At 40.1% G+C, this 22,095-nt stretch overlaps 1 protein-coding gene across 5 annotated transcripts in view; it reads right to left on the bottom strand.

Moving 5' to 3' along the window:
• The window catches only part of ZFHX4 (zinc finger homeobox 4), a 177,369-nt gene that overhangs the window by 127,790 nt on the left and 27,484 nt on the right, over window positions 1-22,095 (bottom strand). For all 5 annotated transcript variants that reach the window (XM_030553300.1, XM_030553304.1, XM_030553301.1 and 2 more), the window contains exon 3: window positions 20,510-21,012. In XM_030553300.1, coding sequence (XP_030409160.1) covers window positions 20,510-21,012 — 503 coding nt within the window. The remainder of the gene's footprint in view (window positions 1-20,509; window positions 21,013-22,095) is intronic.

The raw sequence follows: 22,095 nt of genomic DNA, 5'->3' as shown, positions 1-22,095 counted from the left end.
TCTTTTTTAAAGAAAACAATATTCAAAACTATTTGGCTTGGGGATGTTATAAATTGTGCCTGCATAAGCCGTAGAATGTAAGCATACCAGATTCACGGAAGGCATGAATACCTTTAAACAAAAAGGAGGAATGCAAAAAAAAACAAGAATAGTAAGCTAACCGCCATGGGGTAAGAGGTTACTCAGGCTATGGAGGTAGTCTTCAGAAAATGAAGCCAACAGAAAATAAATTAAACTACAGCAGTAATATGCAAAATGGAAACTAAGAGTACTTGGAAATATGAAAAGTAATATCCAAAAATATAAAGAACAGGTAACAAATTATTTCAGTGTATCAGAAGCAGAAATCTTGCTAGAGATTTGATAAGACTGCTAGATCACCAGGGAACAAACTGACATATTAAAAAGCAACAAATCATCAGGATTGGATAGTCTAAAACACCCAAGAGTTCTGAAGGAATTTCAGAGTGAAGTGGCTGAGCTGTAAAAAGTAGGCAATCTCATTAAAATCAACTGCCATGCCAAAATCGCGTGCCTATTGAAAAAGAAGGGGGTAGTAGGAAGAAATAATCCTGGAAATATAGATTGGCAATTTGGCATGCCTTATTTCAATACCAGATACACTGGATGAAACAATAATTAAAAACAAAATTATAAAAACACATTGCTGATCATGGTAGCGTATGTACAAACCAGCCCTGCTTACATAGAAGAAAATCATGCATTTCTAATCTACTAGAATTCTTTAGGTATGTCAGCAAAATAATGGACAAAGGAGAACCAGGTGACAATTTATTTGCACTTTCAAAAAATCTGTGGCAAAGTCCTTCACAAAAGGCTATTAGGGAGTTGTGGAGTGAGAGGTGAAGTATGGTCAATGACCAGAAACTGGCTGGGAGTAGAAATAAATGGTGCATTTACACCATGACAGACGCTTAATAGTTGGGTACCCCAAAATTCCATACTAAGATAGATGTTAATTAATGTTCGGAAAAATGGGTGAACACTAGGCTGACATCTTGCAGAGGACACAAAATAATTTGGATTAGTCAAACTCAGATAAGGAACAAATCAGGAACTTCAGAAAGAAGCTGAATGAGAAGCACAACAGCAGATAACATTCACTGTTGACAACTGCAAGATAATACTTGGTGGAAAGAATAATTTGAACTACTCATACTCGTTACTGGGTTCTAAATTAACCATAACCATGCAATACGACCCAGGCTTTGTTGTGGACAGAAAAAAGAGATATGCAGTGGAAGACAAAATAAAGATGTGCAGCTCAATGTGCAGTTGTAGTAAAAAAAAAGCCAATAAAATTTTAGGATGCATAAGGGATAGGACAGGAAAATACTAGTCATATTATTATGTTTTCATATACATCAGTAGCACACCCTCATCTGGAATAGCATATTTAGTTCTCATCATCTTATTTCAGGAAAGATTTAGCACAAGTATGAGCACTTCAGAGATGGGTGATCAAAGTTATCAAAGACATGCAAAAACGTCCATAAGAAAGAAGATTGAAAAGATTGAGACTGTTTAGTTTATGGAAGAGAAAAACTAACAGAGATATAATGACATATAGACAATAATGAATAGTGTAGAAAGTGGGAGGAGGAGCACCTGTTCTTCCTTTCTTCATGATATAAGAACACTGTAATGAATGACATGAATAGGCAACACACTTAAAACTGGTAAAAGGAAATTTTGTTTATACAACTCCTAATTAACTGGTGGAACTCATCACCACTAGATATCACTGAGGTTTATGGATGTGCCATTCATATAGATAAGAACATCTAGGGTTATATAAAGATCAGATTTTACAAAGTCATAGTGGGTGTACACCGTCATACATTAGGGAGCAAGCCAATTTAAAACTGATTGGGAATAGGTAGAAGCTTGCCTTATGAGCAGGTTATTCCACATTTGTCCAATATGGGGCTTCTTGCACTTTCCTCAGAAGCATCTGGTATTGACCAGTCTAATTTCAGGATACCGGACCGGGTGGAACAGTGATATCATTTGATGTGGTATGACAATCACTATGTACCTAGCTTGTTCGTTCTTTGATCCTGCCTCTGGGAAGATTTCACCCCTGCTCTATGACTACTGCCCTGATGGGGACATTCTTAACAGACCTTATAAAATGCTTAATATTTGGTCTGCGGCACTTACAAGATTTAGTGACTTTGCCAGTGAAGCTGGATATCCATCACTGGGGCATCCTTAATGAACATGGCCTGAAGCAAATATGGATCAAAATTATACTGCATAGTCAGGAAATTGCCTGCTTACCATGATCATAACCAATTTTCTACAAATCTGGCTTGTTTTTTAGGTCTCATTGAGATACACAAATCACACTTAGTTTGAATTTTTTAGCTTTAGTACTTCTTTAGCTCTCAGAGCACTTGATTTCTGATCAGAGCAGGTGGGGAAAGTCCCCCCACTCCCAGCCCCATGCTCAGATAACTCAAACCGCTTCTCCAAAAAAGAGAGGAGAGAGAATTGCCTTTGTAGTCAGACCAAGCATTTGAAATTTCACCCCCAGAAGAGTATTTTGGAAAAGTAATGAGAAACTGAGAAAGAGAAACAAAAATGAAAATTGGAATCCTGTCTTTACTATAGCAGGTGCTACTGACACTATCTTATAAGCACATTTGTATAGTGTTATAGTAGGAGACGGTCACATGACCAGTAGTGCATATACACACACACACACGGTTTTAAATTCAGTGAATGTTCAGGCACTTTTAAAAGCCCTCACCTACATCTTCACCATCCTCCCACCACCCAGCCCAGGTGTGAGAAATTTATTCTGCAAGACACCTGTCTCCATGCAGTGAGACCTTGTTCCTCCTCAGCTCTGCTCTTGGACAATGTCTGATTTACCAGAGTTATCTCAGGACTCTGCCTTCACCTCCCTTATCTCAGCAACAGCCACTCTAGCAGATTTACATACAGGGAGAATGAGGTGGCATTCTTTAGACACATCAAGAGAGGGAGAACATGGTAGTATTCATGAGGCTCATCAAGAACAGCAAATGGATTAGGAAGTGACTCTATTCTCAATTCAGGACTCACTGGAAGTCAGCCATCTCTTTCCCACAAGGCACACTCTACCTTCCCAGCTACTGACTGAGCCTGCTCACTAGTGCTAATAGGGTAACCAGCAGGCCAGAGGACAAAAAGGGAGAGTAATTTAATTCGCGGTGAGAAGGCAGACAACAGCCTTGTAGGACAGAGAGAAAGCTCAAGCTTTCTCTGCAAGGCCTAAGAGCTGAGGGAGTTGGGATAAAAGCTTGAAAACTGCACCGCGAGATTTCAATGTTTTCTATTACTAGATTACCAAACACGCTTACCAAACTCCTTTCACCACCACCACCAAAATAATACCTAGTACTAATACTTAAGACATTAACAGCCTTTTCATCTGCAGGTCATAAAGTGCTTTACAAAGATAGATAAGCTTTATTACACCATTTTTACAGAAGGGTTAGCTGAAACACAGAGAGGTTAAATCAGTTGCCCAAGGTCACACAACAAGTCAGTGGAGAATTCAGCCTATTCTTCTGGATCCTAGTTTCAAACCCCTTGTCATGGTATAATTCCCCACTCTGAACCTTAGCGTCCAAAAGATGGGGTACCAGCATGAATTCCTCTAAGCTCAATTACCAGCTTAGTACTTGTAGCGCTGCCACCAACCAGGAATTACAGTGCCTGGTACACTCTGGTCCCCCCAAAACCTTGCCCGGGGACCCCCAAGACTCAGTCCCTCTGGATCTTAACACAAGGAAAGTAAACCCTTTCCCTCACCGTTGCCTCTCCCAGGCTTCCCCTCCCTGGGTTACCCTGGAAGATCACTGTGATTCAAACTCCTTGAATCTTGAAACAGAGAGGAAAATCCACCTTCCCCCCTCCTTCTCTCTCCCCCTCCCAGACTCTCCCTGAGAGAGAAAGTAATCCTAACACAGAGAGAAAATAACCTTTCTCCCCACCAATTCCCTGGTGGATCCAGACCCAGTCCCCTGGGGTCTCACCAGAATAAAAACACAATCAGGTTCTTAAACAAGAAAAGCTTTTAATTAAAGAAAGAAAAAAACAGTAAAAAATATCTTTGTAAATTTAAGATGGAATATGTTACAGGGTCTTTTAGCTATCGACACTGGGAATACCCTCCCAGCCTAAGTATTCAAGTACAAATTAAAATCCTTTTAGCAAAATATAAATGTGAACTCCTCCCAGCCAAATGCACACTTGAATTCCTCCCAGCCAAATATACATATGCAAATAAAGAAAACAAACATAAGCCTAACTCGCCTTATCTACCTAGTACTCACTATTCTGAACTTATAAGAGCCTGTATCACAGAGATTGGAGAGAAACCTGGTTGCACGTCTGGTCACTCTCAGAACCCAGAGAGAACAACAACCAAAAACTAACAGCACACACACAAAAACTTCCCTCCCTCAAGATTTGAAAGTATCCTGTCCCCTGATTGGTCCTCTGGTCAGGTGACAGCCAGGCTCACTGATTTTGTTAACCTTTTACAGGCAAAAGAAATATAAAGTACTTCTGTTCTATTAACTCCTACTATCTGTTTATGACACCCCTAGACCACAACTGACCTTACAAAGCCAGTAGAACTGCTGTAGAATAACAAATTCACTCCTAGAAAGAAGAACTCATTGTATCATGATCAGTGCAACTGGACTCAGACGGCCCATGTTCCATGGGGAGACTGTTATTGATGGGACACCAGTGGAACAGGGAACATGGGGAGTTAGGCTGGAAGCAACACAGCCACATAGACAGTGTAGTGCACAGGGTTTAATAAAATTCCACTTGTTCAATTTGACATGCATTCAGCTTCACTCTTTGAGAATGAAACATGGGGGAAACATCTGAGCTGCAAGGTCTCTGAAGTGCAACACTGGATAGCCAGAGTCGTGGAACTCAATCGGAAGTCCCACGGCACTCTGGATTGTGCAGATCCAAACCCAGCCCAGAGATGGAGCTGGTGAAAGGAGGAGTTCGAGCTGCACACACACCTGGCCATGCAGGAGGAAAACAACAGCAGAAAAGTAACGCTATTATTTTTCTTGACTGGGGAACAAGGCAGAGAGATCTGCACCCCAATGAAGCTCACCACTGCCTCATTCCTCACAGCAGTCCTAGGATCCCTGGGGACCTGTTTCTTCCCAAAGCAGAATGAAACTGTGGAGTGATACAAGTTCTTCACTAGAGACCAGTCCAAAGGAGAGGACATAGACCCCTATGTACAGCCTTACACACAATGGCTATTACGTGCAATTTTGAGACAGAATCCTTTATTCGAGACAAGATAGTCTGTGACACTTGGGATACTTAGACATAGGCATGCCGCAGAAGCCTTAACAGAAAGGATTAAAGCCCTTGGAGGCACAACACATTCAGTGAGACAACAGCAAAGGAGAGCAGGTAGCCAGACCTATAGTGAGATGCATTTGCTCTGTGAGACAGCACGAATAGGTAAAGGAGAAGTGCCCTGCAATAAGGCGCCCTTGCAAGAATGTAGCAAGTTGAACCATTTTAGCAGGTTGTGCAAGAGCAAAGGAAAGTCTCAGAAAGATTCAGACATGTACAAGAGAGAGAGAGGGCACATCAGATGGGGGTGATGATGTCCCAACTCTCTCCTTGCATCTGACAGTGAATCAGGTTCAAGCTGTTGGGAGAAGAAAGCAACAAGGGACATCATCAGCCTTCAAGCATGCAACAGTGTTAACAGAGAACTACCCTGTGCAGCTTGAGCTGGATAACAGGGTCTCCTGCAATGTGATTCCTCAGGGAAACTGGACTTGAACACACCCATTACAAAGAGCAGGCACAATCTAATAATGTGCAATGACAGCATAATGCTCACCCTCTAGGAAAATGTGACCTCATAGTAACTCACAGATAAAATAACACTGGTGGTGGACAGTCACAATCACAGACCCCTACAGCAACAGCCATACAAGCCCTGGATTTAATCAGGGTTCAGCGTCAGAATTTTACAACTTCAATGCAAGAAGCAAAATGGAGTGTCCCATGGACAATGGAGACAATTTTAAAGCTTATGGGAATGTTTTCAAAGGTGGCCGGTGCCTTGAAGTAAAGCTGCAACTAGAAGTAGATTCCACAGTGGAACCTGTGTGCTTACCACAAATGAAAATTCCAGTGGAACTACATAATCCAGTATGCAAGGAGCTTGAAAGTCTGCAGAGCAGGGATATCATAGCACCTATAGAGGCCTGTATAGCCTTGGTAAGTAAAATGGCGGTGGTAAAGAAGCCATGAGGTAAATTATTCATCTGCATAGACCCAAAACCACTGAACTGGGAATTGATAAGATCCCACTATCCACAACCCACAATTGATATTATCTTGGAAGAACTTAAGAAAGCCAGAATCTTTATGGACTGCGATGTAAGATACATAAGCCTGGATAAAGAGTCCAACTTGCTGAGAACTTGGAAACACTATTTGGTCTCTGCAGATGGGTGCACATGCTAATGAGCATAAGCCTAGCACCTGAGGTGTTCCAGAGAAGACTCACCCAAGTACTGGAAAGGCTGCCTGGGGTAAAAATAATGCAAATGATATCCTCATTCTAAGAGAAGGGAGCAATGATACAGAAACTGAATGAGACCATGACAGAAAATGACAAGTTCCCTTACAGCGAGGCAGGGACAAGAACATAAAACTCAGTCCAGCAAAATTTTGACTCAAATAGCGAGATTGACATACATTGGACATCGGCTCACAGCAAAGAAACTGAAAGCAGATGCTGAAGCGAATGATAATGGATGCACCTGTCCTGCAGTACTACCACCTTGGAGAGCCACTGATGCTCCAGTGTGATGCATTGGACAAAGGATTGGGTGTACCTCTTTTGCAGGAGAAGCCAGTCATTTATGCCAGGAGAGCCCTGTCAGAGATTGAACTGGGATACATCCAAATAGAAAAAGAGCTTCTGGTTGTGGTATTTGGAGTGGAGCAATTCCATTACTGCAACTATAGCCACCCAGTAATAGAGCAATTAGACCACAAACTCCTAGAGACAATCATCGCAAAGCTCCTTCCTAGTGCCCCAAAGAGATTGCAGCACATGTTGATGTACCTCCAGCACTACCAGGGAGAGATCAGATATTGTACAGGAGAATTACTCATTTTAGCTGACACTCTGAGCAGAACATATATACCCAGCATCAGCGAGCTGGGGGAAGGGGATCAGAACACTTATTCCATTAACATGCTGCACTGTCTCCCAGTTTCAACAGCAAAGCGGATGGAAATCAAAGAACTACGGAAAAAGACATCCAACTACAGGCAGTCAAGACAGTGATACTAACACGGTATCCAGAAGACAAAAGCCAAATACTGGTAGGCGCAGAACCATATTTTCAAATTAAAGATGAGCTGAGTGGATGGAATCCTATTTGGAACACAGAGAGCTGTTGTCCCCAACCTCGCATTATGTACAGATGTCATCCAAAAAATACATGGCTCACACCTGGGCACTGACAGCTCAGAGAGTGTGTTTATTAGATGGGAATGAATACAGAACTCTGCTCCTTGATAGAAGGATGTTGCACTTGTCAGTCGTGTGATAACTACCAGCAGAAAGAGACTCTTACCAAATGAGCCGCCCATCTCATCATGGGAAAGGTGGTAGCAGACTTATTAACCTTCAAGGAAAAGCAGTACCTGATTACAGTGCACTACTATTCAAATTTTTGGTAGTTTGATGGCCTGCCTGATACAAGAAGCAAGTCAGTGATTGGCAAACTGAAGACCTGTTTTGTGAGCTATGACAGTCTAGACACTGTATTTGCTGACAAAGGATGCCAATTTGCCTTGGAAGAATTCAAGGAATTTGCACAATACCTTCTCCCCAGCATACTCACAGAGTAATAGTAAGGTGGAATCAGCTGTGAAAACAGCTAAGAGACTGTTACACAAGCTGTCTCTTGTGGTTCAGACTCCTTGTTAGCATTTTCTGGCACACAGAAATACCTAAGGATGCCAAAAAAGTCCTGCACAGACACTGATGAGACAAAGGACAAAAACCCTGATACCAGTGAGGGGGAGCTAGAAAGAAGGGGACACTGCTGAGATGAGATGGCCAACAATTAGAGAAAGCAGACACCAGAGTAAGTCAGCCAGGGACCTATGAGCTCTAGTGAAAGGCACTCCTTTGATGATCCAGGCATTGGAGAGACAGCAGAAGTAGTTGACTAAAGGGGTCATGAAAGGTGTATGGCACCCAAATCAGATGAAGTCACTACACATGAGGGACAAGTGAACCAAAGGAACAAGAAGCACTTACAAGCCAGTTGACAAATAGCCAGAGCGAGCCTATGGTGATCATCAGAGAACAGAGACACACGCAGCCATCTGGAAGCCAACTCCACAAGAAGGGAGGAGAATCCACAGACAGTGAGTTTACTAGACTCAGAGACAGGTGACAGGGAGACAGACATAGATCAATCCCAGTGAGACTAACTATCTAAATTTGGGATAAAGATAACTCGGCCATGTGCTAGTAATCTCTGGCCAAAGAGACATGGGGTAGGGTCTGGGCATCAATTATTTGTTATTAATGTTTATAAAACAGAAATGTATCATGATCAGTGGAACAGGAATCTGAGGGTCCATGTTCACTGGAGGGACTGTTACGCTATTGAGGGAACACTGGAAAACTAGGGAATATGGGGAGTTAGGCTGGAAGCAACTTAGCTGCATGGACAGAGCACTCCTACAAGTTCTACTTGTGCAGCTTAGCCTGCATTCAGTTTCACTGTTTGTGAATGAAATACTCTTGCAAGTGTTTCCCCCCAAATGCTAAATCTCACTTGTTTAAAAGGCAGCAGTTTCACAATTTGTGAAGACTTTTTATTCTTAAACACTTGAGTTCCATACATGAAGGAAACTTCAGCATTGTAAATTACTTATGACATTTGCTCTAAGAAGATAAGAGCAGCCATACTGGGTAAGACCAATGGACCATCTAGCACAGTGTCCTGTCCTCTGCTAGTGCCAGATGCTTCAGAGGGAATGAACGGAACAGGACAATTTTGCACGATCCATCCCATTGCCCACTCCCAGCTTCTGGCAGTCAGAGTTTTAGGGACACCCAGAGCAGGGATTGACTCCTTGATCATCTTGGTTAATAGCCATTAATGGACCCATCCTCCATGAACTTATCTAATTCTTTTTCAAACTCAGTTATACCTTTGGCGTTCACATCATCTCCTGGGAATGCTCCATTGGTTGACCGTGCGTTGTGTGAAGTACTTCCTTTTGTTTGTTTTAAACCTGTTGCCTATTAATTTCGTTTGATGACCCCTAGTTCTTGTATTATGAGAAGGAGTAAATAACAGTTCCATATTCACTTTCTCCACAACATTCATGATTTTATAGACCTCTATCATATGCCCCTTAGTCGTCTCTTTTCTAAGCTGATCAGTCCCAGTCTTTTTAATCTCTCTGTTGCTGCAGCAAATGGCAGCGGAACAGGAGGACATTCACTGGGCCCAATCCATTATGGCCTATGCCCTCCACATCCCTCTTCTTCAGGTAAACAACAGACTGATGCAAAGGGCCTGTGCATCAGGTGCAGGAGCACCAGAGGGAGGCGAGGATTTCAGGGGCTGTTTCAGAGCAGCCCAAGGGCAGAAAGGCCTGAGAAGAATGCGTTCCAGGGCAAGAGACAACAGGGACAGAGAACACATGGGGTGCTCCATAAAGGGCCAAATGAAGCAGGAGCATAACTCAGAGAACCTTCAGGTGGCTCTGGCTTGTGGTGGGTGGTTACACTAGCACCTGTCAGAACCTGAATGTAGGTGGTGCAAGCAGCCTGTCCTGTCCCTGTGCAGGGCTGAATCTGGCCTGATACATCTGTGGAGCCATACAGGGGTGGTGATGTGTCTGTACAGTGACTATCTATAGGACACTAACTTGTTGAAATCATTTTAAAATGTTTTTGTGGTAGGTGGATTCAGGTACACAAGTGCTGATTCTACATGAGCAAATTCAGATACATCCCACAAGGATCCTGACTTTCTCTTGGGTCAAAAGCTTTGAATCATGGATGTACTTGTACCTTCACAGACCCTTACTGTTTGGCCTTTTGATCACAGTTTCAACTGTCCTCATTTCCAGTCCTTCAGTATCTGTACATGCATGGAGTGCTTAACTGCAAATGTCAAAGAGTGCTTACAAAACAGTAACTGGCAAATCCTCCTCCCCAGGACACTTAGGGTTGCTCTGCTTCTGAGAGGCACATCTTTTTCTCATGTTCCCATCACAGCAGGCCTGAGGAGTTGGAATAGTGAGATCTTCCTTAGATTTAGTTTTCAATCTGCTAACAATAGAACTATCAAGCTTCTGATAGTTCAGAGAGTACTTCCTTCATTAGCAAACTTAGTATGATTGCCCATGTCTACTTACCCACTAGGACTGGTACTAGCACTACCCCTGAATTTAAACATTGGGACTACAAGATCATTACCAGTAATATCTGACTTAGTGTGTGAATTTGGGCAACTTGCGACTTTTCAGTACTCCATGTACACAACACTTTCTTACCTTTGTAAAGCAGTTTGGAGATACTGCAGTGACACATAATAAGGGCCTGATCCAAAGCCCACTGAAATCAATGGAAAGACTCCCACTGCCCTCAAGGGGCATAAGAGCAGGACATATAAGTACAGAGTACTACAGCAGATGCTTGATAGCCCTTGTTATAGCTAAGGTTTCAGAACAGTTTCAGTTATACCCCTATGTTTACGTGATCAGCACTTTCTGAAACAGCCATCTTTTGAGCTGTCTCTGCCTGAAGATTAATTTTTTCCCAGAAAGTTTGGGCACAAACCATCCCTGAGCTCCAACAAAAGTAGGGGGACTGAGCATCCATATTACTGCTAAGGCTAGGGCAGTGTGTTCCTCTCCCCATGCTCAGCACAGAGAGTGATTAGCACATATTCCTGCTCCATTTGGGGTGACTTTCAGGGGAGCACACGGACTAAAACTGGGACAGCCCATTAAATGGACATTGTTGTGGGAAAGCAAAGAGTCTAACACACCCTCACCCGAACCCTTGGGTAATTGCCTCTGGGCCAGTCACAATGCAATCCTTACAAGCTTTACTTGTATTAAGAACAAAACTTGATCATATTCAAATACAACAGTTTCAAACAGAGAAAGGATGACTCTTTAATCAGATCAGTTCCGCCAATACAGTAGATCAAATATTCATTCTTGAAACAAGATTATAAGTATATAATCAGTTATGGCTTCCACGAATAATGCATAGTTTAGCAGGTAGAATAGAAATGCTCACACTTCTTCCACCTAATAAAAAAAAATGGTTTCTCTCTGTTTTTGTTGTTGCTGTGGCAGGATGCCCCAGGCTTGGGAATTCGCTCACTTCATCATTCTGGGACTACCTCTGCTCCATTTTCTTCTCCTTCAATGCCCCCTGCCTCTAAAAGCTAAAGATTATCTTAATACCTTACCTCCCACATATGAAGCTTCCCCTGAGGCCATGTTAGATGATGCTTTATGTATCTGTGGGCTGTAAAACAGCGAGGTTGGCTCCATCCCTCTGGAGACCAAGTGGGTCATTTCCATGACATGCTTCTCGGCAGTCCACAAAGGGAAGGTCCCAGTGTACTTACTGAACCTAAGCTTTCTTTATATATTAGCATGAAAACCTACCACTGCACCACTGAGTCATTCTGTGCTATTTCACTTTGTGAAGTCTCCTGTTCCAAGAGACATTCTATCCTTAGGCACAAAAATTATAACCTGCCTACTCTAACATATTAATGGAAAATCTAGATGTAGTTTACGTACTTATTGTACTATCCAGAATTATTATTTTATAACCATTCAGGTACACTTAGGGTCTTCTCCTAAATGCCCATCATCTCCTACAATGTGCTGAATTCCTGCTAAATCCAATAGGAGGTGGGGTAGCGGAGCACCTGGCAGCATCAGGCTCTTTGACAGTGTTACTTACAAAAATTAAGAACTATTGTGCTAGTCGGGGCAAAAATAAACGTGTAAAAATGACCAGAATAATTATCTAGACAGTCTCTCTCAAACACACATTTCTGCACATTTTAGAAATCACAGGGCTTAATCTTAGTAGGCACAATAGTATGACCCATCCTTACTCCCCATCCTCCTAGCACTTAAACAGGATGGGTAGATAAACAAATGTGTGGGCTGGGGGAGGGTTCCTCAGGTTGGAAGGAGATGCGCACTCCCTAACAACAAACAACTATCCCCAACTCCAGATCGGAGGCAGACAGTAAGAAACTGCTACATATAGAGAGGATTTCATCAGATTAGATCTCCCTTCGGCCCAGTGTTTTAGTTTTAGCTGTTAAAATAGGGTTAAATGTGGCAGAGGGTACCTACGGTTTGGTAAATGTTAGAAGTAGCTAACACCAATCAAAACCAAAAAGTAGTTAAACATGACAAAAAACCTACATTGTGAAGCTAATGAGGAGAGGCTGATAAGTCCATAACTGTAATATACTTGTGTATATACCTGTATACAGTGGTGAGCTGGAGCCGGTTCCCACTGGTTCACAGGAACTGGTTGTAAAATTTAGAAGCCCTTTTAGAACCAGTTGTCCTGGTTCTAAAAAGGCTTTTAAATTTAACAAAATCTGTGGCAGTTCCCTGCCCTGCCCCGGGCCCCAGCTCACCTAATTCCACCTCCTCCTCCTCCCTTGCTTCCTGCAAATCAGCTGATTATAAGTGGGGATGGGGCACGAGGAGGGCTCCAGGTGCCATGCGGCCCGACTCTGGCTGCGCAGTGCAGCTCCGGGCCGGGCCTGGAGGGGTTGGATAAGGCAGGGACACAGACAGGGAGTGGGGGGGATTGGATGGGGCAGAGGCTCTTGCAGGGCGGTCAGGGGATGGGGAAGGGGGGCTTGGGTAGGCGCTGCGTGGGAGTTCTGGGGGTCTGTCGAGGTGTTGGTGGATGGTGTTGAGGCAGTCAGGGGACAGGGAGCGGGGCAAGTTGGGCAAGGAGTGGAGTCCTGGGGGACAGTTAGGGTTGGGGGATCTAGGGAAGGAGTGGTTAGGGGACAAGGAGCGAGGGTTGAGGGTTATGGGTTGCAGTTTCTGAGGGGGGCAGTTGGGGGCAGGACATGTGTGAGAGGTGTACTCACCGGGTGGTTCCCTACCGGGTCTTCGGAGGCGGGTCCTTCACCCACCGGAGCCATGCTGCCAAAGACCTGGTAAGGAACCGGTTCCTAAGATTTTGGCAGCTCATCACTGCCTGTATATGTCTTGTACAGTGCATCCCTGTTTTGGACCCCAGTCAGAAATAATCATATACATCTCCAGAATAACTTGCAGGCACACAAAACAGCTGCTATGCAGACATTTTGTGTGTCCCACATACAGAATAAGTAGAGTTGATCCCTTACACATTGCCTTTTCCATCTCTAATATGCTCACATTTGTTGCTCTGCATGTGGGGTGAGTACAGAATGCTTCACTGGGCAGCCACCTTCACAATGGAAGTGGTGCCTAAGTGGCCGAGCACAGGTTATGGTCAAGGAGTAGACTTGCAGGACTAGGCTCAGCTTAAGGCTGATCTACTCTACCATAGTAAATCGATCTAAGTGACATAATTTCAATTACGTTAATAACGTAACTGAAGTCGACGCAGCTAGATCCACTTACTATGGTCTCTACACTGTGCTGTGTCAATAGATGTTCTCTTGACGACTTCCCTTATGCATCTCAGGGAGATGGAGTACAGAATTGATGGGAGAATGCTCTCCCACTGATTTAATGTGACCCACTAAATCAACACCACTTCATCGATTACAGCAGTGCTGATTTAGCCAGTAGTGTAGACATGGCCTGAGTTTCACAGGAAGTGGAGAGGATGCACTAAGCAATCATTTGAGTGTCTTTTCTGCTTTACTGAAAACTGCACACTATATTGGTGTGATTTTTGGAGGGCATTGCGGGCACACCTGAAAAATCAGGCACCATATGTTCACATACTGAAATGCTTTTTATATATTTATATATATTAGAAATAATAGGTTCATGTGCAGGACTAAATTTCTTTCATTAATTTAAAGCAAAAAAAAAGTGATTTAAAATTACTATTTAGCTAATAACTTGATCTTAATCAAAGTATATATAGTACACATACATATATGTCTACTACACAAATTATTTTTCAATGTTTATTTTTTCTTTGTACATGTGAGTAAAATAATTTGAATTACAATTGCTAAAAAACTAACTATATGAATTAAATTTCATACAGCATTTCAATGCTGGCATGAACATAAATCTGAAATTAACATAAAAAGTGAAATATTTTCCATAGTGAGGTTTGTATTTAGCAACAGAAAAGAATAAACTTTTGTTTATCTCTGAAAACAGTTTTCTTCACCTAAAAAAATGACTAGAATAAGATTAAGCAAAACATGTTTTGGCTCCTCAGATGTACAGACATTCCAATTTCCTTTTGCACAATGATTTTTATGCAAAATAAGTGCAGCACAATCTCCTGGCCTCTTTTACCATCATGCCGGAACAATGACAGTTCAATAACTGAAATGGCACATATCTGGGATATTTGATTTTAAATTACAAAGTTGATGCAGGTCTATTGAAATGAAAATAATGTGACTTCGTGTTAATTCTGAACTGATGAAAGTATCATCATTTCATGCCAAACAGAATAAAGCAAACTGAGTGATCAAGGTTGTTGGTCCATTTTGAATCCACCCTTCCCATCATTTCATGCCCCCCTTCCTCCCAGTTTTTAATTCGTAAGACGGATGCTTTCATCCATAACAAGGATAATGAGAAAACCCAAGTAATGTTCCTTGGGGGACTGTTACGCTAAAAGTTACCTAAGGACTATATCCCATTTGTGCCTCCTTGCTTGTGATAGAGACAAGCAATGCATTCAATATCTCTGGCTGATTTAAAATCCCAATATGCAAACAGTATTATGGAATCCAGACAGACTATTCTGCTTCACTGATGACAGATGCAGGGGAAAGCTAGAATACTTAAGCTTTTGACTTTGAACTGGAAGAGAAGTGGACACCTTGCTTTAAAAAAGCATAGAAGTACAACCCCAGCTGAACAGCAGGTGCTGCATGGTATTTGTATTGCCTCCAGAGGATGCTAGCTAGCAAGACCACTCAGCTGACCATGAAAATTCTTGGCCCTAAGTGACCCACGAAGAGACTATAAATCCATCCTATAAAATATAGTAAAAGCCCCATTTGTTCTTCCATCTTTTCAATATGTGATGTTATACATTTGTGATTATCTCATTTTATTGGATTCTTTAGAAACCTGTTTATGCTCATTTGTGAGCAAAACAAAGACTCATTGTAACCTCTTTTTTAAATAAGTTTGAAGGTCAAAGGAAAGGGCACTCCTTTTAAAATGATTTTGTGTGTAATACTGAGATGCATTTCAGCAACGGGGTTGGAGCTTTAGTGAATTACACATTTAAGACATCTGCAAGAAATTCCTGTTGAATTACATATATTTGACAACTAGATATAAATATTGGTTTTCAATCTTTACTGATAACCTTAACTACAATAGAGGGGGCCAGATATTTAGCTGGTATAAGTGGAACTGCTCCGATTTGTACCAGTTGAGGGATTGACCCCTAGTTTATTAGGGGAATCTCTCATACATAATCTTTAAACTCTGTCATCTTAGTTTCATTATAATTAAAAATAGTATAATTAAGATATCTTCCTTTCAGTGTTCCAAGAGGGAAAGAATTATGCAAATCTACCAAAACATAGTTAAGGAATAAAAGTAACAGAAGTAAAAATAATTAGCTCACTCTACCCATGTTTAAAAAAATTAGAGTGCTACCTTAAGCAGTGAAGACAAGACTTTTTCCAAAGACAGTTTTGGCTGATTTTTTTAAGAATTCAAAGTAAAGTTTTATGGTAAAAAATGAATACAGCTTTGTTTGTTTCCTCAGCCATCATTAGCAATAGACATAAAGGTATTCTGGTTTTGAGCCCATATGGAAAGATCATCAACACTTTCTGCTTCTGGGTCCTTTGCCAAAATACCATATCCCACATGCCTTCTACCTTAAAACTTAAAAGAATAGGTGCTGTTCTGGTCAAATAATGAAATAATTTTTACTAGCATACGTCTAACGTTAAAGCTGCCTAAATCCTGCCAAAGACATTAAAACACCATCTGTAAAACAGATTTTCATTAAATTGATCAGTTTAAAGTTAAGCAGCTAGGCAGATGATGCTTTTGAGCTAACCTTTAACCTTTAACCTTCTTAAACTGGAATTAGGTCACTCTCTTTTTTCGGGTAATACCCTTTCTGTTTCAGAACACAAGAGGTAAAGCGATCTATTCAAATTGAACTGACAATCATAGCATTAATAGTGTTATGAATCAATATTTTGTCAATAAAGAGAAAAGCAAAGTAGTTTCCACACAGCTGAGTATTTGTCTGCTAACTGCTGCTTGTCAAGTTCCCTTAAACTCTAAACAACTATATATGTAAAATAATGGGATGTAAATATGCCATAAAATACATTTCCCAATGAAGATATTACCCAGTAAATAAACACAGACAATTAAATTTTGGAAGACTAATTTTAGCATTTTCTTCTGAAATTACAAAATCATCTGGCTAGCTCTAGACTATGTTTGTTAACATCTCAGTTAATTAGCATTCCTCATCAACCAATACAATAGGACAATTAATTTTACTGTCTATATATTACAATTACTTCAAAATTACTTTACGTATGCCAAGATATCTTACTGAGATACAAAATGGCTTCCTTAGAGTAGTTATTATAGTTATGTTACATCAACAGTGATCACTGTGCTACCTCAGCTTTCTAAATCTGCAGAAGTTTAACTCTTACTCTTGCAGGATGGAAATGTACTTTGTTGCTATACAATCTTCTTCTATTTACTTGTAAAGCTATTGAACACTTCCTGATAGATACTGCAAAGAATTCATAAGTCTTCTGTGGTTTAATTTTCTAATACCAAGCTTCATAATTCAAATGTAAGTGTTTTAGAACTTCATTTAGCCCAAACTGAGTTCATTCATGGTAAAACTGTCTTTATTCTGGTTCCTAGCAGTCACATTACTAATACCACTTGAATATTGTGACACTGAAAAGAGTGGGGCTTAGGGGATGGGGGAGGATAGGTGAGTTAAATAACTTAAAAAATAGCTAAAGTTTTACTTTGCCATATTTAGAATTTAATTTTAAAAGTGGCTAAAATTATCCAGGTTTCAGAGTAGCAGCCGTGTTAGTCTGTATCCGCAAAAAGAACAAAAGTACTTGTGGCATCTTAGAGACTAACAAATTTATTTGAGCATAAGCTTTCGTGGGCTACAGGCCACTTCATCAGAGAAACTCTGATGTTCCTGGTAGTTTTAAAAGCTATGGTTACAAAGACCTATCCTTTTAGTCCATCAACAGTTAAGCCCAAAATGAAAAATCAAGCTATTATGGCAACATTTATAAAAAGAAAACTCACAAGCAATAGCATTCAAATAAATATTATAAGTAACTAAAAATAAAAAAACTTGAGAAAACAAAGAAACAAAATCACAGTGCCCTTTTTCTATGCTCTCATATGCTTCTAGTGTTAAAGTTTCTTCTTACTAAACCATATTCACAGCATCTTAATATTAAAAGAGTTACAGAAGCTACTTGAATATAAAACACAATTTGAGAAAATTCTATATCGCCCCAAGACAAATGTCTATTATTCATATAAATTCATGTTTTTTCCTAGGTACTCTAAAAGTTTATCTGATGTACCAAGAGAGAAAAAATTCAAAATGGCTTGCTTACAACTATTTATCAACTGCTTCACTTGGACTTTGCTAAACTATCAGCTCTGCCAGCCGGTAACTTTACAGACTTGAAATATATCATACAATTCCACCCTAAAACCTCATTGCACACCCACCACTAATAGTTGCTTGGGGGATGTGCAAGAAGCTGTAGGATCAGGACCATTATGTATTATTTTAAACAATATGAAACAAGAACGTTTTGATCCATAGGAACCTGTTCCAGTATTGCAGACCCCAACCATTTAAAAATATCTGAGTCAGGCCCCCCAAAATCAGGAGCCTAGCTAAAAACTCATGAGATTTCTTTTTATTCTTTTTACAGGGTTCTTTTTATTTATTTTATTTAGTTCAAGTTTTCAAAGCTTTTCTCTGCAATCAAGAGGGAGGAGGTAGAAACTTTCTTAAAAAACAAAAACTCTCACTTCCTCACATGACTCCAGGGACTGCGGCTTCAAGAAATATGTCAAATGCCAGGAGATTGGTGATCCAATCGCAAGAATTGGCAACATTGATTATTCTCCCCTCTGCATGCTTTTGTAATTCCTTGAAGCTCTAATGGTGGATTAACCCCAGTGCAGAGGATCCACATAAGGCCCTGACTCTGGTGATGTTTAGGACCTTGTGCAGGCCCTCTGCACTGTGGTAAATTTCACCCTAAATGATTCAGGTCCAGGCTACTTTGAAGACTGCCACTTTCCTTGTACTTCACTGAATCAGATCCGATCAGCTGAACTGCTCAGACTAACAAAACAAAAGTTAAAAAGGGAGTGGATGTGTGGCAAGGCATTTTCAGTGAAGAGGCCTAGAATCTGAAACTTACTCCTTTTTCTTTGTCCTTAAGACTCTGAATCTGCTGTCCTAAAGGACATGCTGCAAAGCCAAATTGATTTGGTCAGGAATTCTCCAGGGAAGGTGGGTTGCACTGATAAAGGGGGACAGTGTCAGTTTGAGTGGATTGCTAGTTTTGACTGATTTTGAGCATTGGATCCAATTTCTGTCTTGCAAATCTGCATATATGCCAAGGGATAAAAAAAGTTAAAGCACCTAAGTGATATAGGAGTCTATGTCCCATTTTTAAAAGTGACTTCAGCAATTTGGAACTTTTGAAAATGGAACTGAGGAACTTCTGAAATATTTTCCCTAAAACTATTGATGGGTACATTTTAAATTAAACTAATAACAACAGTTAGAGTTATGGGAGGATGATATGGACCCCATAGCGTTATTAATGCATATGTAAGGTCTTCATTTTATCTGCAGTATAAACCACTAACATTACAGCCATCCTGTTAAAAAAGACCTTTTCTATACTTTTTTAACTAGTGTTCATTGTATTAAAGAGGAAAGATGGGTGAGGTAATATCAATACCACCTTCGGTTGGTCCAAAAAAAGATATCACCTCACCCACTTTGTCTCACTAATATCCTGTGACCAACACAGCTACTATGGCACTGCACACAGTGTGTTAATTCAGAAACTGACATCTGAACTTGGCCAAAGTTCAGTGAAATATTATTTCTTGCCTAAACTAAAGATCTGCTGAGTTTTTCCTCCATTCTTTGTGGGTGTGTAAATTTTCAATATGATTAGAAAAACAGCATAGGTACTATAATCTGCCGTTGACTCCTGATAGTTTAGTTATCACAAATTTCTAGTATAAATCAATAGGTAACTCTTGCAAAATGGATTTTCTAATCACATTTAGAGCTTGTTACAGTGACTAATGGTTTGCAATATTTTCTGAATTTTAATATCCTCTAGACAAAGTTTTTAATAAGTTACTAAGTTATTCATCTTGTAAATGAATGTGTTACATTTTGTGCACGAACCAACACAATCAAGCCAGTCCAGTAAACATACTGTAGAAAATAAGTTACCCAGTAATTAGGGTTTGGAAAAAGTCATGACAAGTTGTGTAATAAATGCCGTTCATCACTCCCACATATTCATTACATCTTCATAGTTTTTTCCAGTAAAGATAAAAATATATTTGCCATTCTACTAACATATTTATCTACACCACACCCTTTCATGTTTGTGAAAATCATTATTGGCTTGGAAAAGCAGGGCAGACAAAGGAGGACAGTGTTTACATTTGAATACTCTTGGCAATAATGTGGCATGTGCATATGTTTACTGTACACACTGATGTAAAACAGTATGGCTATGGTTGCAAACAAATTTCTATGCCAGAAAACCACCTCTTTTCCTATACAGGGCATGGAATATTCATTATTTTCTGTGGCTTAAAAAACATCTACAGTTAAAATGTAGCTGACAAAGGTGGTTATAATCATAAAAAAGATTTAAAATCCCTGTAGCCATACATTATGTGGTAATGTTATTTTTGACTTAGGGATTTAGTGATGCATTTTGTGTTCAAATCAAGTGAAAACTAAATGGGGCATAGGGTAAATCTATAAAATTCTCCAGGTACAGTACTTCTTGCCTATACAGAATTTTTTTTATTGTTTGATTATAAATTTATTCAATAACCATTTAATTTGCTGATTAATCATAGTCTTGTTCTGCTAGCATTGAAACAGTTAATTTCCTCTATTTTGTTGCAACTTAAATTGCTGTCACTGGCTTACCTTGTATAGTTTCAGGGCTGCCTCGTGCCTGTGATTGGTAGAATGTAAGCGCAATTTATCCACACTGTTGGTGTAGTAGTCACAGGCATTACATTTTAGGTGAACTGGGTTGCCAATGGCAATACACTTCAGCCTCCACTCATTAGTTTTGCCCCCTTCTTTAATGTGAGCCACCAGTTGATATTTCTGCATATGTTTGTCAGTCTTGCAGTGGAGCTGGAAGTTGGCTTTGAGCTGAGTGTTGTAGTTACAGAGCTTGCACTGGTAGATGTCTCCAATTACAGCCCTCCACTCCTCTTCAGGGAGAGAGCGTTCACTGCTCACATGCACACTTAGGGCCTCCAGGCTGTCAGAGGTGAATTTGTTGCAAACAGCACACTGGAATAGCTTCAGTGCTGGGTCACTGATATAAGGTGACAGCTCTCCTGCAGTAAGGAGGGACAGGTCATCACCCATTAGCTGACCACTGGCAAGCCGGATTTCAGGCGGCAGCTCATTATTTACTACAGGGGGGAAAAAAGGGAAAGTAGAGACCAGAAAGCATAGCACACACAAAGAAAGGAATCTGTAAAATAAAGCCCTGACAAGGAGTTTGCTTTCTCTAGAGCTTAAACTATAAAAAGCTGTAATAGGATTGAATCAGGATCAATTACAATCATCCCTTTCAACTTCTAAATTCTCTCATCAGATAGCTTTAATTACTCCTACTGGGCATGATGTCATTCTGGAATTTGTATTTTCAAAGGCATTAAAGTTGATCAATAAAATAACAAAACAGCTATGCTTTTTCCACTTCAAAGCCTAGATTAACTTACGTAGCACTAACTGTAGTTTCATTATATCCTTTAAATGATGCTGTATTTAAATATACATATGTTAATTAGGAAAACTATATCTATACTAATTTGGCTACTTTTGGTATCAGACCTTAAATTTTCTAATATTGAAATGGACATCTTCGGACTCATTTAGAACTGCCAAAATCTACGTGAATTAAATTCCTTATGCTTTGTAGTATACAGCTTTAACACTACCTAGCAGTTTGTTATTACATTGCTCACTTATGAACATTCAATGTGAATTTACCTCCTTCAGTGTATAATTTGAATGTATAGAATTTGCTAATGATAAAGGAACATAGTCAATTTAGAAAATCATACTTCTGTCTGAAACACTTCTCCTATTGAGGTGATAAAAAAAAATTATAGAAAAAAATCTCTCTTTTTTAGCCTCCCCCCCATTAGTTTACTTTTTGAATTTGACAGTATTTTGTTATATATTCAGTTTCGCTCTGTTCATGTGGATCTTTCACACAACATCAGGAAAGAGGAAAATATGAGTGTTTTAGACAAAAATTGGCACAGGGTCTCAGAACAGACGTAATACCTCATTCTACTTTTTATTTAGTTGACTAGATTTCACATTGACAATGACCCTATAATTATGATCTGATAATTATGATCTGTTAATAATTATCTGCATTAGTCTTTAAAAATTAAAAATACACAAGATATGTAAAATCAAACTTTAGGAGAAAAGTTTTATCTTCAACTAAATGCCATTTATAGCAAAAACACAATACTTAC

Source organism: Gopherus evgoodei, chromosome 2 (genome assembly GCF_007399415.2).
Source record: "Gopherus evgoodei ecotype Sinaloan lineage chromosome 2, rGopEvg1_v1.p, whole genome shotgun sequence".
NCBI classification, from domain to species: domain Eukaryota; kingdom Metazoa; phylum Chordata; order Testudines; family Testudinidae; genus Gopherus; species Gopherus evgoodei.
This window is presented reverse-complemented; position numbering and strand designations above follow the sequence as displayed.